The sequence below is a fragment of the Gopherus flavomarginatus genome, chromosome 4 (genome assembly GCF_025201925.1).
Source record: "Gopherus flavomarginatus isolate rGopFla2 chromosome 4, rGopFla2.mat.asm, whole genome shotgun sequence".
Lineage (NCBI taxonomy): Eukaryota > Metazoa > Chordata > Testudines > Testudinidae > Gopherus > Gopherus flavomarginatus.
In genome coordinates, this window is record NC_066620.1 from 88,930,340 (window position 1) to 88,947,158 (window position 16,819).

Below are 16,819 nucleotides of genomic sequence, written 5' to 3' on the forward strand. Positions count from 1 at the left end.
GCCTCAGCCCTCGCCTCTGGCTCAGGAGGAAGACCAGGGTCTTGCTGCTTGGATCCTTCCTCCCCATCCGGGGAGGGAGGGGGGCGGGACAACGACGCCTCCGGCACCCTGTGCTCTGCCGTTGCAGGCCTAGGAGGAAGCTGTTGGGGGCCCTGGGCTTGATGGTACGCCCAGGGTGTCCAGAACCCCCACTGCTGCGGACCCTGGTCCTGTTGCGGAGGGTCCTGGAAGAGAGCCGCTTGTCTGTCGGTGCCCAGCGCATATACGCTGTCCGCCTGTGATGACACCGACGGCTGTCTGGAAGGCCATGGCGGGGCCGACCGCGGCTGGTAAGAGTCTCCGCGGTCCGGCACCGAAGATGTTCTCGGTGCCGGGGACCGGTACCGGGAGTCATACCGGCGCCGGGATCGGGACCGGGTTCTGCCTCGGTGCCGGGATCTGGACCAGTACCGGCCGCTGCTTCGGTGCCGGGATCAGGACCGGGACCTGCCACCGACGCGGTGCCGGGAGGTCGACCGGGACCGGGACCTGCCACCAGCTCGGTGCCGGGAGGTCGACCAGTGCGCTGAACGACGGCGAGACTGGCTCCTAGAGTCCCGGTGTCGGTATCGGCGGCTGGAACCAGACCGTGACCGTCTGGAGGACGATCGGTGCCGCGAGTACGACCGGTACCGCCGAAGGGAGCGGTGCCGGGACTGCGAGCGGCGGCGGGATCTCGAGCGACCGTGGCGTCGGGACCTCAATCGCGAGCGTGAGTCCCGAGAGGGCGCCGTCATCATGGGTTTGCCCCTGGACGCTACCCGCACCGGAGGTACCGGGGGTGGCGGCTGAGTTGACTCAGTCAGGGCAATGAGGTCCCGTGCCGAGGCGAAGGTCTCTGGAGTGGATGGGACCAATAGCTCAACCCCAGATCTTATGGGGGAGCTCGGCGGGACCGGACTCGACGGACCCACCGGACCCAGAGTCGACGGTGCCGGTAGCGCCGCGGCAGATGTCGATGCCGGGCGCTCCACTCGAGTCTGCCTGGCTGGAGTTGCAGACCTCGATGGTCTTGTTTCTGCACCCGGTGCTGGGGAAGGTCGGTGCCGGGGAGTCTTTCCGGTGCCGGTGCGATCCGGTGCCGGTGTAGAGATCACGGTCTGCGAAGCTGCTGGGTCAAGTGCCGCTTCCATTAGGAGAGTCCTAAGTCTCTGGTCTCTCTCCTTCTTTGTTCTGGGCTTAAAAGCCTTGCAAATGCGGCACTTGTCCGACCTGTGCGATTCCCCCAGGCACTTTAGACACGCGTCGTGCGGGTCGCTGGTCGGCATAGGCTTCTTACAGGCCGCACAATGCTTAAAGCCCGGCGAACCAGGCATGAGCCCGGTGCCGGGAAGGGCTACGGCCCAAACCGGCTAACAACTATGTACAATATTATTTACACTATAAACTAAATAACTAACTATACTTAACCACTAACTAACAACGGTAGTAACAAGGAGAGCTAGGGACGTGGAGGACAGCAATGCCGCGCTCCACAGTTCCAACGACCGACACAGCGGTAAGAAGGAACTGAGGAGCGGGTGGGCCAGCAGGGGTATATATCGGGTGCCATGGCGGCGCCACTCTAGGGGGCGACCTGCCGGCCCACTGGAGTTGCTAGGGTAAAAAGTTTCCGACGAGCGTGCACGTGCGGCGCGCACACCTAACTGGAATGGATGTGAGCAATCACTCGAAGAAGAACGAGAGATACTCTATGGAGTATCCCTGATGGATAATCTGCAGAATTCAACTGCCTGTGATGATCTTGTCCCAACTGTGGGTGAAGAAAATAAGATGGTCCCCCCAAAGATGACGGGATGAGATGTAAGTAGCATCAGTGGTGATACATGGATCTCAACATGCTTGTCAAAACTATCCTCTCGCCTGAGGTTGAGAGGATGTGGAGGGTGTAGTGGTGGATGGAGCTGAGGAACGGGACCTCTGAATCCTCTGTCACTTACAACGAGGTTCAGGTGGATGCCGGTAGAATGAAGTACGTGAATGGGGAAGTCTTAGCCATAGGCTGGTACCCACCAGCAGCCAGCTCTATGCCTTCTTCTCCAGCGCCTCCCACCCATCAGTGACCCAACCGCTCAACTTCTCCCCCTCCCTCCCAGTGTCTCCTGCCCACCATGATCAGCTGTTTCACAGCATGCAGGAGGCGCTAGGAGAGATGGAGAGGACCAGGGATGGAGTGCGTTCAGGGGAGGGGGTGGAACTGGGCAGGAAGAGGTGGGATGCAGACTTGGGGGAAGAGGTCAGAGGGGTAGGGTGGGATGGGCCTGAGGCACTGCAGGGGGTTTGAGCACCCACAGGGCCCAGAGGAAGCCAGCGCCTGTGATCACAGCTGAAAGAGCTGTCTCTGGTGTTTCCTCCTTGGGGCTGTAGTATAAATAATCAGAGATTACAAGGTGGATCTTGAGTCCCAGTGAAAATGAAAAGACTTGTCTGTCTTTTCATTAAAAAGGTTGGACTTATTGAAAGGGGGGAGGGAGTGTCTTGGATAGTATTTTGGACCTCAGACTCAAACTTTAAGGCCAGAAAAGACCACCATAATCATCTAGTCAAACCTCCTGAACATTGCAGGCCACAGAACCTCACCCACTCACTCCTGTAATAGACCCCTAACCTCTGGCTGAGTTACTGAAGCCCTCGAATCATGGTTTAAAGACTTGGAGAATCAGAGAAGTCACAATTTACGCTAGTTTAAACCTGCAAGTGATCTGTGCCCCATGCTGAAGAGGAAGGCAAAAAACCCCAGGATCTCCACCAATCTGCCCTGGAGGAAATTCCTTCCCGACCTCAAATATGGCAATGAGTTAGACCCTGACCATGTGGGTAAGACCCACTACGCAGATACCTGGGAAGGAATTCCCTGTAATAACTCAGAGCCCTAACCACTTAGTGCCCCATCTCCAGCAGCTGGGGACTTTTGCTACTGGGAGTCACCGAATGGGCCACATGCCATCATAGATAGGCATTGCCATCGTATCATCCCCTTCATAAACTGATCAAGCTCACTCTTGAAGCCAGTTAGGTTTTTTGCCCCCACTGCTCCCCTTAGAAGACTGTTCCAGAACTTCACTCTGATGGTTAGAAATCTTCACCTAATTACAACCCTAAACCTGTTGATGGCCAGTTTATATTCATTTGTTCTTGTGTCCACATTGGCGCTTAAGTTAAATAACTCCTCTCCCTCCCTGGTATTTATCCCGTTGACGTATTTGTAGACAGCAATCATCTCTCTCCCTCAGCCTTCTTTTGGTTAGGCTAAATAAGCCAAGCTCTTTGAGTCTCCTCTCAGAAGGTAAGTTTCCCATTCCTCAGATCATCCTAGTAGCCTTTTCTGCACCTGTTCCAGTTTGAATACATCATTCTTAAACACAGAAGACCAGAATTGTACACAGTATTCCAGATGAGGTCTCACCATTGCCTCATATAATGGTACTAACACTTCCCTGTCTCTACTGGAAATACCTCAACTGATGCGTCCCAGGACTGCATTAGCCTTTTTCACAGCTGCATCACATTGACGGCTCAGTCATCCTGTGATCAACTAGTACACCCAGGTCTTTCTCCTCTGTCGCTTCCAACTGATAAGTCCCCAGTGTGCAAGAAAAATTCTTGCCGTTAATCCCTAAATGTATGACCTAGCACTTTGCACCACTACATTTCATCCTACTTCTAAGACCTCTCTAAGAAAGCCCAACAATTGAAGACAAGTCCCTTTGCATGACCAGTCCTGTGGCTAAAGATCTGGATGGTGTACCTGCAGCATCTACTGTAGCCTGAAGATAGAACCCCCTTTGCTACCAAGCTCCCCTCACTCAGAGAGGACTGGAACTGGGCTCTGTCTTTCAAGGGTAGCTTGCCTTTAAATTCCACAAGCCTAGTGTAAGTGTTAAAATAGCATTTTGCTAATAAGGCCTGGTAGAGGAAACGACCTGAACCAGGTTGGGGAGCAAAAGCATTTATTTTGGACAGTCCACTGCAGAGATCTGTCCTTATGCCAATGCAAGTGGCTTTTACTCTCATGGGAAGCTGTGATGCTCTATACCAGTGGCTCTCAACCTTTTCAGACTACTATACCCCTTTCAGGAATGATCTGTCTTAGGTCTTCCCAAGTTTCACCTCACTTAAAAACTATTATCTTACAAAATTAGACAAAAATACAAAAGTGTCACAGCACACTATTACTGAAAAACTGCTTGCTCTCTCATTTTTACCATATATTTACAAAATAAATCATTTGGAATATAAATAATATACTTACATTTCAGTGCATATTATGTAGAGCAGTATAAACAAGTCATTGTATGAAATTTTAGATTGTACTGATTTCGCTTGTGCTTTTTATGTAGCTTGTTGTAAAACTAGGCAAATATCTAGATGAGTTGATGTGCCCCCTGGAAAACCTCTGCTTACACCCAGAGGTACATGGACCACTGGTATATATTATTATGGTGACCTCATTTACAAGACTATGATACATTTTGTACAAAATATGCCTTGTGAGATATCTGAAAACTTCAGCTGCTGAATATTGTTGTCCTGGTAAAATATGTCTACCAGCATTGTATGAGAAGCTATTATGTATCACTTTTATAACATGCTCCAAGGTGAAGACAAGCAAGTCCAAATCAAACCAGCTTTTCAGAGACAAAGCCCTCGTCCAGACTAACCCGCGGCATCGGCGGGTTAAAATCGATTGCTCGGGGATCGATATATCGCGTCTAGTCTGGACGCGATGTATCGATCCCCGAGCGCGCTTACATCGATTCCGGAACTCCATCAACCCGAACGGAGTTCCGGAATCGACACGGAGAGCCGCAGACATCGATGCCGCGCCGTCCAGACGGGTGAGGACCTCGATTTTAGAAATTCGACTTCAGCTACGTTATTCCCGTAGCTGAAGTTGCGTATCTAAAATCGATTTTAATTCCTAGTCTGGACGTGGCCAAAGACACACTAGCATCCAAAACAGGTTTTAAAGAGTGATCACTGGCTTAAATAGCTATTCTTCAGCAATGGGAAGGTGTAAACAAGAAATTTACACTGCATCACAGGAACATTCAACCCTCCCATCCACAAGGGATTATGCGTCACCTACACCTTGGGGGGAGATGGAAGGGGGGGCTGTCACAATCTTCAAAAAGGGGAGGGTGGTATTAGAAAGACAGTGACCTCCAACTCACCTCTCCCTCCTCCCACTTCTTTGCTCATGACATTAATGAACACCTGAAGACTTGTGAACTGGGAGAATGGTCCCTGGCTGAAAGGAAATCCAGCCTGTGAACTATTACAACTTGTGGTGAGAGAAAGATATTGCTCTAAATCTTATTAGTTTGTTAAAGTTTAGGAATTAACTTGTTTTTATTTTTTTATTTTCTTTCATAACCAATCCTGACTTTTATGCATCACTTGTAATCACTTAAAATCTTTCTGTAGATAATAAACTTATCTTACTGATTTATCTTAACCAGTACATATTTGGATTAAAGTGTGTGGGAAATTCCATTTGGGATAACGAGGTTGGTGCAATATCATTTTCTTCTGATAAAATGACAGACTTTCTAAGAGCTTGCATTGTTCATGAGTGTGCTGGAGAGTATAAGACACACATTTCTGGGGGAAAAACTTGGACCAGGAATTTGCAGGTGTCACCTTGTATGTAATTCATCCGTGATTGGTCAGAGTGCTCATATATTTAGGTGGGAGTGAATCTGCACTTAGAGACAGATACCTTACCCTAGATCAGGGGTCGGCAACCTTTCAGAAGTGGTGTGCCAAATCATCATTTATTCACTCTAATTTAATGTTTCGCGTGCCAGTAATACATGTTAACATTTTTAGAAGGTCTCTAAGTCTTTAATATATAACAAAACTATTGTTGTATGTAAAGTAAATAAGGTTTTCAAAATGCTTAAGAAGCTTCATTTAAATTTAAATTAAAATGCAGAGCCTCCCTGACCGGTGGCCAGGACCCGGGCAGTATGCGTGCCACTGAAAAACAGCTCGCATGCTGCCTTCGGCACTCGTGCCATAGGTTACCTACCCCTGCCCTAGATGGTACGGGCACCGGTGATGCTTGCCACTGAGAGAAAAGGAGCAATGGCAGGAGACAGCTCTTGAATCCCAGGACCAGGGGGATTCTATTCTGTACTAAACTACATACTGACTAGAATTAAGCTAAGATATAAACTATTTAAATTAAATTTTGTACAGGTTCTGCAACAGCAAAGGAGGACACAATTCCAACGCAGGCCATGTAGCAGTAATAAGAAACTGGGGAGACGCTGACCCACACAGCCTCTTATACCCTCTGTCAGGAGAACGAGGAGAGCTACTGCGCATGTTTGGGTCAACAGACACTGCTTTGAAGAAAATCTGGACTCAGGCACATGCATATGCATGTGTGGAATACACATTGGGACCATCATTTGAAGAAGAACCAACACTCCACTAATGAAAATCAGCAGACCCTTATGAAGACAAGTTAAAATTTACCTGGGTACCTTCACAAGAAACACGTCAGTATCATTTTTGCTAATATCAGACACAAACACTAGAAATCAAATTGTGCTCCTCATGAGACTACACCTTAAAACTAGGTGAAGCAAGTCCAAAACATGGCGCCCATGCGCGACACGTGACTTTCACATCTGGGTAGGCTGGGCCTGAGCACCAGAAGCTTCCTAGAAGTGGGGAGGGCCACCGGCACCCAGATCATCGCCCACTTCCTGCTCTGCCCCGAGACCCACCCCGACTTCGACTTGTCCCTCAAGGCCCCATCCACGCTCCACCCCCAGACCGCCCCAAGCCTGGCCCCCTCCCCTAAGAGGCTCCTCTACCTGTGCCCCTCTGCCCCCTCACCTGGAGGCCCTCTGCCTGCTGCCCACACCTCTCTGCTTTTCAGGGGGCAAACAGGCATGAGAAGCATGCGTGGGGGCACGCGGAGCAGTGGCAAAGCATGAGAGCGAGCCTGTGTGTGTGCGCGCGCGCGTGTGTGTGTGTGTGTGTGTGTGTAAGAAGTATGAGATGCAGGTGGAAGGGGGGCCATGGTGGAAGAGGTGGAGCAGGAATGGGAAAAGAGCAGTATAGGTAGGGCCACAGGGGAAAAGTGGGACCCTGTAGCAGGGCCTCAGTGCGAAGAGTGGGTGGGGCCATGAGCACCCTTTCAGCGATAGCACTCCAACAGCTGCAGGCCAGTGGGGCGCTTCGAAAGGGAGGTGCCCCACATCCCATTTGGGAAGGCTTAGCGCCCCTCCACCCCATTATACCAACTGTCCATGATAGCAGACCTCTGGATGCAAGGATATTAAACTAGTTCTCCACAATCTACACTGTCTGCCAATAGATTTGCTGGTAAAGTTTAAGTGGTTGTTTGGGCCTTTAAAAGTAAGTTTGAGAGAGTAACTAACTCTCGTCATGCCATACTTCCACAGTTGGGAACAGCAAAAACGCTCAAACTGGGATCCCAGTGGTGTAAACCAGAAGGGACTACTGGCAAGGAATTCTCTGAAAGTTCTTCAGCGCTTTAGAATTCAGTCTCTCTCTACTGTTAGCAGGTTAATGTAAGTTATACTGAAGGACTTTAGCTATTTTTAACATGATATGAACAGGTACACTTTTATAAATCTAAATAAATATTTATTGAATTTGATCAAGTCACAAAATCACAATAGCGCTTTCTTAAGAACTAAAATCACCACTGTGCACATTACTTTACCTTTGGAGGAAGTGTATCATTTTCATTCTTGAGAACAAACCTCCCCTCTCGGTCATCCTTGTTCCAATTTAACTGTACAACAAGAGGCTTCTCATCTATATCTAATCTTCTTTCTTCTTCAAAATATGAAAGAGAAAATTGATAACTATTGTTTATTCAGCACCTCAAGATTCAACACAATTATGGTATGTTAATTTGTCTTAGTCAGAGTGGACAAATTTAGGATTAAACTGATTCTCTCTTTAAAGAAAGGTTTGCTGTGTAGCAGGTCTGCTTATGCTTTTCTGCAGCTTTGGAGGGTTTCTCAATGCAGGGAGCTATGCCTTTTCCAGTGACTGAGAGGTTAATTTTTTACCCCTGTAGCTGCATAAACTGAAGATTCATTGTAAGTATATTTGTGGAACTTGTAGGACAGATGCAGTGAAATTTGGAAAGTACAAATTTCCGATGCGTAACTATAGGTGGAACACATAGCAATACCTACAGATAAGAATTCCTAAAGCAGTAGTTCTCAGCCAGAGGTCCAAGGCCAGAAGCAGGTTTCAGGGGGGCTGCCAAGAAGGGCCAGCATTAAACTCGCTGGGGTCCAGGGTAGAAAGCTGAAGCCCCATCGCATGGGACTGAAGCCAGGACCTGAGGGTTGAAGCTGAAGCCTGAGCAATATAGTTTCCCAGGGGCCCCACAGCATGAAGTGCCAGGCGCTTGCTATTCCCTAACGCTGGCCCTGACTGTTATATGTAGAAAACCAGTTATTGTGGCATAGGTGGGCCGTGGAGTTTTTATAGCATGTTGAGGGAAGAAAAAGGTTGAGAACCCTTGGCCTCAAGCACTACCATTTAAAAAGACCTTTTAACTTTTTCAAACAAATTTTCACCTTTCAGACTGAAATTTACCCAATCTGCACAAACACAAATATGTTTGGGAAGGTTGAACAAAAATAAACCAAACCATTTTAGACTATGAAAAAAAGTGAAAAAACCCACTATGCACATATGTAAGGGGGCAGAGTTTAAATTGCACATGAAAGCTTAACTTAAAAAAAGCTGGAGAACCACTGGCCTAAATTTATGCTTTCTTAGAACATATAAATAAAGAATAAAATACACTAAATCCTCACGCCTCTATTGAGAACACAGTTAAAAGTTGCTTTTCTATCGAAATACAAAATGGGCGGTGGTGGTGAAAAGTGGGGAGGAAACATGTAACTTTTGAGGTCAAATTTTATCAATATGGCACAACTGGTCATGTACTGTATTAAGGTCTTGACCTTGTAGGGGATCCAGGAGCTCTGCAACAAACTGGCAAAGTCACCACAAGCTTTGGGACCCAGCCTCTGACTCCAAGAGACATCATCATGTATCTCCTCATCAGGATCATCCATTGAGCCCACCTGGGTGATCTCATACTCCTATTTTATACTTTCTCCCTAGCTGAGCTCTGATTGGCTCAGTTTCAAATTGAGTATTTATGACTCCACCCATTTTGGAAACCCACTTTCCAGCTTATTTAGAATAACAGTGACTGCCCAGTGACTACAAGCCCTTGTTTCTGGATGATTTTGGACACCTGAAAACAGCCTTGATCTGTCTCCTTGCATGTGTACACCAATACAGATATAAACAAACAGAAATCCATTAATTTCTCAACTGCCTTCTTCTATTTTATACTGCAGTGCAATTACAAGAGCAGAAATCTTGGATTGCTGTTTTTATTTTTGTAGGGTAGGGTAGGGCTGGGCTAGGGGTTATGTAACAAGGGAGAAAGAGCAGAATGTGCAGCCAGAACAGGAGGAACACTGGTGTCAAGGCAGGACACTGTGGGAAGAAGGGTCAACATTCTTCAGCGTGCAGCCTCTAGAGTTGATTTCAATACCTGGGACTTAGAAGGAAAAAACTGCCATGGCTGCAGGTCACAAGACCGACCCTATTTGGGAATCTTTTAAATAAATTCCTATACCTCTGGATAAGAAAGGAACACATGCCAAATGTAAACAATGCAATAAAGAGATACAAGGCCTGGTTGTCAGAATGAAATATTAAAAATGCTCCTCAGAAGGCAATAACTTTGATGATTATGAGGACGTCTGAACAATTTGGATCAATTGGTTAGTAAACTTATTTGTGCACCATTCTTATGGATTGCCTTCCATGTCTTACTATATTAGTAAATGATAACTTAAATTATTGTATGCAGTGTTGTAGCCATGTTGGTCCCAGGATATTAGAAAGACAAGGTGGGTGAGGTAATATCTTTTATTGGATCAACTTCAGGTGTGGCTAGAAAGCTTCTCTCTCTCTCACTAGAAGAAGTTGGTTTAACAAGATATTGCCTCAACCACCTTGTGTCTCTAACTTATTGTCATAGATCTGTGTTTTAGGTGGATTACTTGCTTATGAATTTCGAAGTGTTTGTGTTCAAAATATTAGTCTGTTAAGCATGTTCGTTTGTGATGGGACCATTTGTCAATTACATTTTTACTGTTACTGCTGGACTTCTGAAATGCATTTTTAGTGCTCAGTATAATCAAACATTCTAGGTAAAGATTTTCTGTTTAAAAGTAAAGTTTTATTAGGGATTTATGAATTTTAACATTTAGAAAAAGTTGATTTTTTTTTGCCATGCTGTTTGGTACGCTGCTAGAAATAAAGGTTTAAACAGATTTAGATAATCCTTATGATTTATTATTTTCCCTATAAAACTGGGTTTAGACTAAATTACCATTACATAATGGTACAAATCCCCTTTTTTTTAAAAAAGCAGTGCACTCAGTAATAGTAAGTGAGTGTGACTTTACCTTTTTGTTTCAGGGTCGAGCTTAGACATAAGGGGTTATGAACATGCATCGTCTGCAATGTCTACAACTTCAGAGACAGCAGTGCTGTAGCTAAACATATGTCACAGTAAATTACCTTATTTAAAAACAAAAAAAAAAACAAAAAAAAAAAAAACCTTTCTTCATCATCCAGTAAAAAACATGGATGAGCTCAATCAGGACCAGCAAATTCCAGCAATACTGCTTGGTTCATTTGTGCAACAAATTCTCCTTTTATCTTGTTCAGAACGAACATTTCAATGATGTGGTTTAATCATTATGACCAGACTACACTCCAACCAGCAAAGCAGACATTCCTGGAAGGTTGCTGGATACAGCATATGAGAAGGAAACTGAACGGTGTGCAAAAAACATTGATGGTAAATTTGTTGATCTGAATCTTGATGGATAAAGCAATATACAAAAAGATTCAATACATGCTTGTGTGACGACAAGAAGATGGGGTTCTCTATCTTACAGAAACATCTGATACATCAGGAAATGCCCATACAGAAGAATGCTAAAAAGAAATAGCAGTAAAGGCTATTTCAAATTGTGAACAAAAATTCAAGTGTCAACTGTATAGCTTTGTCAAAGAATGCGGCAAATGTAGCAAAGATGAAGAGAATCTAGAACAGGGGTCAGCAACCTTTCAGAAGTGGTGCGCCGAGTTCTCGTTTATTCACTCTGATTTAAGGTTTCGCATGCCAGTAATACATTTTAAAGTTTTCAGAAGGTCTTTTTCTATAAGTCTATAATATAAAACTAAATTATTGTTGTATGTAAAGTAAATAAGGCTTTTAAAACATTTAAGAAGCTTCATTTAAAGTTAAAAAGAGCCCCCTGGACCGGTGGGCCAGGACCCGGGCAGTGTGAGTGTCACTGAAAATCAGCTCGCATGCAGCATTTGGCATGCGTGCCATAGGTTGCCTACCCCTGCTGTAAAATTTTATGCTACTTGTAAAAGCAGGTAAAAACAACCTTTTCTGAGAGAAATGTGTTTAACATGACAGTGTCCTTTCACAAGATTGTGTTCCTTTAACTATAGCTGTGCTGTGTACTCCATCTACATTAACTTAGTAGTTTTTGAATTAAGGTCTTTTATTTAGAAATGAGTATTCCCACAAAACTGTCATCACCCACCTAAAGGATAAGTAAAATATTTTCAGAAAAGGTCATATCCCATTATATTTTGAAGTACTACTACCACTAGTTGAGAACCCTTTGTAGTTAAATATTTAAGTGCCAAAGAAACTGAAGTAAATTTGTTATGGTAATTAGTAGAAAACATTTATGATCTTTCTGTATCCTTTTAAGAAAAGAAAGGAAGATTGAGACCCAGACAGCATATACTAACCTCCACTGACGTGCACTTCATAAAGTGAGTATTTAGGAGATGACAACATTCGCATATCTGGTCGGAATTTCTCTGCAAGGGTTTCTATTACGTCTTGCGTTGTGGCAGTGCTAGAAACACGAATACATTTTGTTGCAAAGTTTCCAGCTGCTTTGTCTTGAAAATAAAATCTCATTACTCCATGAAACTCCAAATCCTGTAATGAAATAAGAAGTGAACATAATTCTGATTGGTGACTGAAAGGCTTTTTCCCCTTGGGAATGGAGAAAATTATTCTAATACACCATTGATATATGTCTGTATAATTTAACAAAAATTTTCCTGATATAGTCTAAGCACACTACATTTCATTAAGCAAAGTAAAGGAAAGTTGGAAAAGCCTGGAATATTCTAGAAATGCAGGCGTTTATTTTTTAAATACTCCATACTGTTAGGGATGGTTTTATGAGCTATGCCTTCAATATTAAATACACAGACACCTAAGAATCATCAGTTTTAAATGCAGAATAATTAACTCAGCCCTTCTTCCTTCCGGAGTAGGCTGAGTAATAGACAGTTTACGCAAATGTGTGTGCTCTTTTAAATGAGACAAACACCAAGATCCTGTCCGTTATGCATGGATATTAAAATCCTAATGATTTTTGTAACAGAGTTTGTTCCCAGGTGTCCTTGCCAAAAAATTTCTGTGAGGCTGTTGTCTAAAGTTTTGAGCCAAGAGCCAGTTTACACCTTGAAAATTAATTAATTTAATATAACTATTGGCTGCACCTTTAGCTCCCAGAGAGTTAACAGTAGATGACCACCAAGACAAACCTAAATGGAACATTAAACCTATGTAATAAACTGATAGGAGCCTCCACTGGCACCATGGTAGAAATCAATCATAACCTTGGTGATATTTTCTCTGAATCACAGATGACTGAAATACTCATGAAAATTATGTTTTTACTCTAAGATGTTAGTGGCAGAGAATGTGCTATGCTCTAGGCCTGTAAAAGACAAACTTGATCCAACAAGATGTATATGTGACCACAGAGTACCAATTTTTCCTGTGATCACTGTTCTTTCTATAGCACACTTCTCCTTGCTCTCCTTCCCTTCCCCACCCCCATTAACAGACTCAGGGTATGGCTACATTTGGAATTTCAAAGAGCTGCCCTGGCAGCGCTGCCGCAGCAGCGCTTTGAAGTGTGAGTGTAGTCAGAGCGGCAGCGCTGGGAGAGAGCTCTCCCAGCGCTGCATGTAAACCACATCCTCTACGGGTGTAGCGTGCAGCGCTGGGAGTCGTGCTCCCAGCGCTGCCGCCCTGATTACACTGACGCTTTATAGCGCTGTATCTTGCAGCACTCAGGAGGGTGTTTTTTCACACCCCTGAGCGCGAAAGTTGCAGCGCTGTAAAGTGTGAGTGTAGCCATGGCCTAAGGGTATGGCTACACTTGCAGATATAGAGCACTGTGAGTTAAGCCAGCCCTCGGAGAGCACAGTAGGGAAAGTGCTGCAGTATGTCCACACTGTCAGATTCAAGCGCACCGGCGTGGCTACATTAGCAGCTCTTGCAACGCCACAGAGAGCACTGCATTGTGGTAGTTATCCCAGCATGCAAGTGGTTGCAACATGCTTTTCAAATGGGGTGGGGTGGGGTAGAGTGTGACAGGAAGTGTAGTGGGGGGAGAGAGAGGGGGTTTTGAGGGGCCTGAGAGCATGTCAGCATGCTGTCTTGTAAGTTCAGACAGCAGCAGACTCCCTCTCCTCCTGCTTCTCTCTCTCCCTCACACTCACAGCAAGCAACATTCCACACTAATGACTTGCTTTGTCCTGGAGCAGATAAGCATGCCAGCTGTCAAACGGAGCTTTGAAAGGGCACATCCGCATTCGTAGAGCAGAGTTCAAAACAGTGACAAGAGTGGCCATCCGATGAAGTTGGTAGTCACCCAAGAAAGCTCATGCTCCAAAACGTCTGTTAGTCTATAAGGTGCCACAGGACTCTTTGCTGTATTTGACTTAAGGGGATTATAGGACGTTTCTGGAGGCTGATCAGAGAACAGTAATGCAACACCTCATTCACAGTGATGCTGGGGCGTTTCAGTTGAAGAGCAGCAAGCATTATACCTCTCGTGAAGGTGGAGTACCAGGAGCGCTCCAGCTGCAAAGTCCAGGCACTCTAACTGCCTTGCCAGTGTGGATGGGTTGTGAGTTAGGGCACCTGGGGCTGTTTTAATGCGCTCTAACTTGCAAATGTAGCCAAGCTTCTTCAGGTAGGGACATGCCTTCATCTGTCTGTAAAGAACCATGCACACCTAATGCACTATAGGAATTAACACAGGTATAGTGGTTAATGCCAAAAGCATTACAATTGCCTTACACATAAAGGTTACTTCTGTATTTGTGATGCACCCTAAGTTAGGTATTCTATATAAGTAAACAGAATACTGTGGTAATGTTATCTAACACAAAACTGTAAAGCTTTTTTGAAGCTTTTTAAAGCACCATATTAATTATAGCATAAAAAGGCAGATTTAAAAGGAGAAAAATGGCAGCCCCTAATACAGGAGGGAGGCAGATTAAAACTGAAGCACCCCCTCAGCCTGTCCACGCAAATACATTGGTTTGACAAGTTCCTTCTTGAAACAAACAGACTTCTGGTTTGGAATAAGGGAAGAGGAAAAGATAACTAAAGTGAAAATAGTTGCCACAATGGATTGTTCTGTTTTTAGATCCGCAGGAATTTTTTCATATCCATTTACCTGAGAAAAGCACGGACTCTCATGGTGTTAACTGCTGCAGAGCCTTTCAGACTGTGCACTAAGGGGTCCTCTCCTATTCAAATTTATCATTCCAGTTCAAATTTAATCTCTTCTCCTACATTGTGGCAAACTTCAATTTTCTATGCAATGTAAAAGCATAGGGAACTTTCATTTTCACAATTTGTCAAATAAAAATGAATAGACATACACAGATGTCTAATGAGTTTTAAACTTGCATTATGTTTCCATTTCCTTCTATTCAAATTAATGTACCTAAATTTTAGATTTTGCACTGCCATCTAAAAGTGACAGTCAATTTCATGTAAAACAGTTAAAGCACTCAGACCAATTACAGTTCTACAGAAAAATGACCAGTAGGTGGATGTAGGTGCAAACTACAAAGATTTTTTGGGGGGTTGGGATGTACAGGGAGTGGTGGTGTATGCCCCATTTCCCTGACAGATTTCACTTGGCTATTTGTTGCTTTATGTGAGCATTGTTTTTTCCATCAAATTTACATTAACCATTATGCTGCATTTCTAAATAGAAATGCACTAGTCTTTGGTGGGAAATGGGAACAATTGAAATAGATTATAATTTGGGGCTTAAATTCACTGATCCCAAATTTACAGCAAGATTCAAAAAAGTACTCTTGGCATCAATACGTATACCCTGTTTTCAAGAGACAGATAAGGACATGCATCAGCAAGAATCTGAATGTACACTGACATTTAGCTAATTTTTTTTTTTTAATTTTGGATACTATAGAAGACAGTATTAAATCACTAAATGCAATAGAAAGCAAGGGGGACACAAAAGTTAAATAGTTCATGATTAGCTGTTTAAGGGTCATTACATTAAATTTTCCCAAACAATCACTCTTTAAAAAATTATATGGATTACATATTGAGAGCTGAATTTGTAACTGTCTAATATGGGTCTTATTTGGGGGAGAGGTGTGTGAAAGATGTGGGAATGGATGTGCCATGGGAGCTTTTGTCCTTAAAGCCATCTTCTACTACTAAAGCACCTGAGAACCACCCCTAAGATTGTGTCATTGTAGCAGTAGGGATAGACAGGAAGAGTCAACCCATTACCACTCTGGAGGAGGAGAGACTCTTTCAAATTACCTGCAGACTGGTGTTTAGAAGTGAAGAGGTGGTTGGAAGGAAAGAAGAAGAATTTGCCACTTGTATAACAGAATAGAAAGTGCATGAGTTTGGCTAAATTCTTCATTAACTGAAGTACATTAGAAAAGATGTGAAGAAAGAACAGATACCAATGATTCTGCACCTTTATACTCCACAGGGATGGAGGGAGCAATCATCCCAATAACACACAAGAAAGATTTGCCTTGTGGGGCTACTAAATTCTAGTCCAGGTGTGGGCAAACTTTTTGGCCCGAAGGCCACATCGTGGTGCAAAACTGTATGGAGGGCCAGGTAGGGAAGGCTGTGCCCCCCAAACAGCCTGGCTCCCACCACCATCAAACCCCTCCCGCTTTCTGTCCCCTGACTGCCCCCCTCAGAACCCCACACACATCCAACCTCCCCCGCTCCTTGTCCCCTGACCGTCTCCTCCCAGGACCTCCACCCCTAACTGTCCCCTTGGACACTGTGCCCTCTCCAACGCCCCCAGTCCTCTGACTGCCCCGATCCCTATCCACACCCTTGCCTCAACAGGCCCCCCCAGGACCCCACCCCCTATCCAATCCCGTTTCCCCGTGCTCCCCCAAACCTCTGCCTCATCCAACCGCCTCCTGCTGCCTGTCCCCTGATTGCCCCCCAGGATCTCCTGCCCCATATCCAATCCCGGTGCCCCTACCATGCTGCTCAGAGCAGCATGTCTGGAGCCGCGCCTCCCAGCCAGAGCCAAACACACTGCCCTGCATGAGCGCGCAGACCCACCCCAGCAAACTGCGGGGGATGGGCCAAGGGCTAGCCTCCCCAGCTGGGAGCTCAGGGGCCAGGCAGGACAGGCCCGCGGGCCGTAGTTTGCCCACCTCTGTTCTAGTCTCTCACTCAGTGATACCGTCACTGATATTAGGATGGAGGGAGTAGGAGAGCATGAGCAAGCAAAACAGTGAAACCAGCCTCCCCAGCCTGCTCTCTCATTCTGCCCCATTGCAGATAAAGCAAGCCATTCCAGCTCTGCTCTTC

General features: G+C 45.1%; 1 protein-coding gene across 25 annotated transcripts in view; it reads right to left on the bottom strand.

Annotated features, from left to right (window-relative positions):
• The window catches only part of AFDN (afadin, adherens junction formation factor), a 214,021-nt gene that overhangs the window by 134,817 nt on the left and 62,385 nt on the right, over positions 1-16,819 (bottom strand). For 17 of the 25 annotated variants that reach the window (XM_050948992.1, XM_050948993.1, XM_050948987.1 and 14 more), the window contains exons 2-3: positions 11,917-12,112; positions 7,748-7,863 (exon numbers count right to left, since the gene is read on the bottom strand). In XM_050948992.1, the coding sequence (XP_050804949.1) occupies positions 7,748-7,863; positions 11,917-12,112 (312 nt within the window). The remainder of the gene's footprint in view (positions 1-7,747; positions 7,864-11,916; positions 12,113-16,819) is intronic. The other 8 variants (XM_050948994.1, XM_050948986.1, XM_050949007.1 and 5 more) reach the window with 1 other exon arrangement.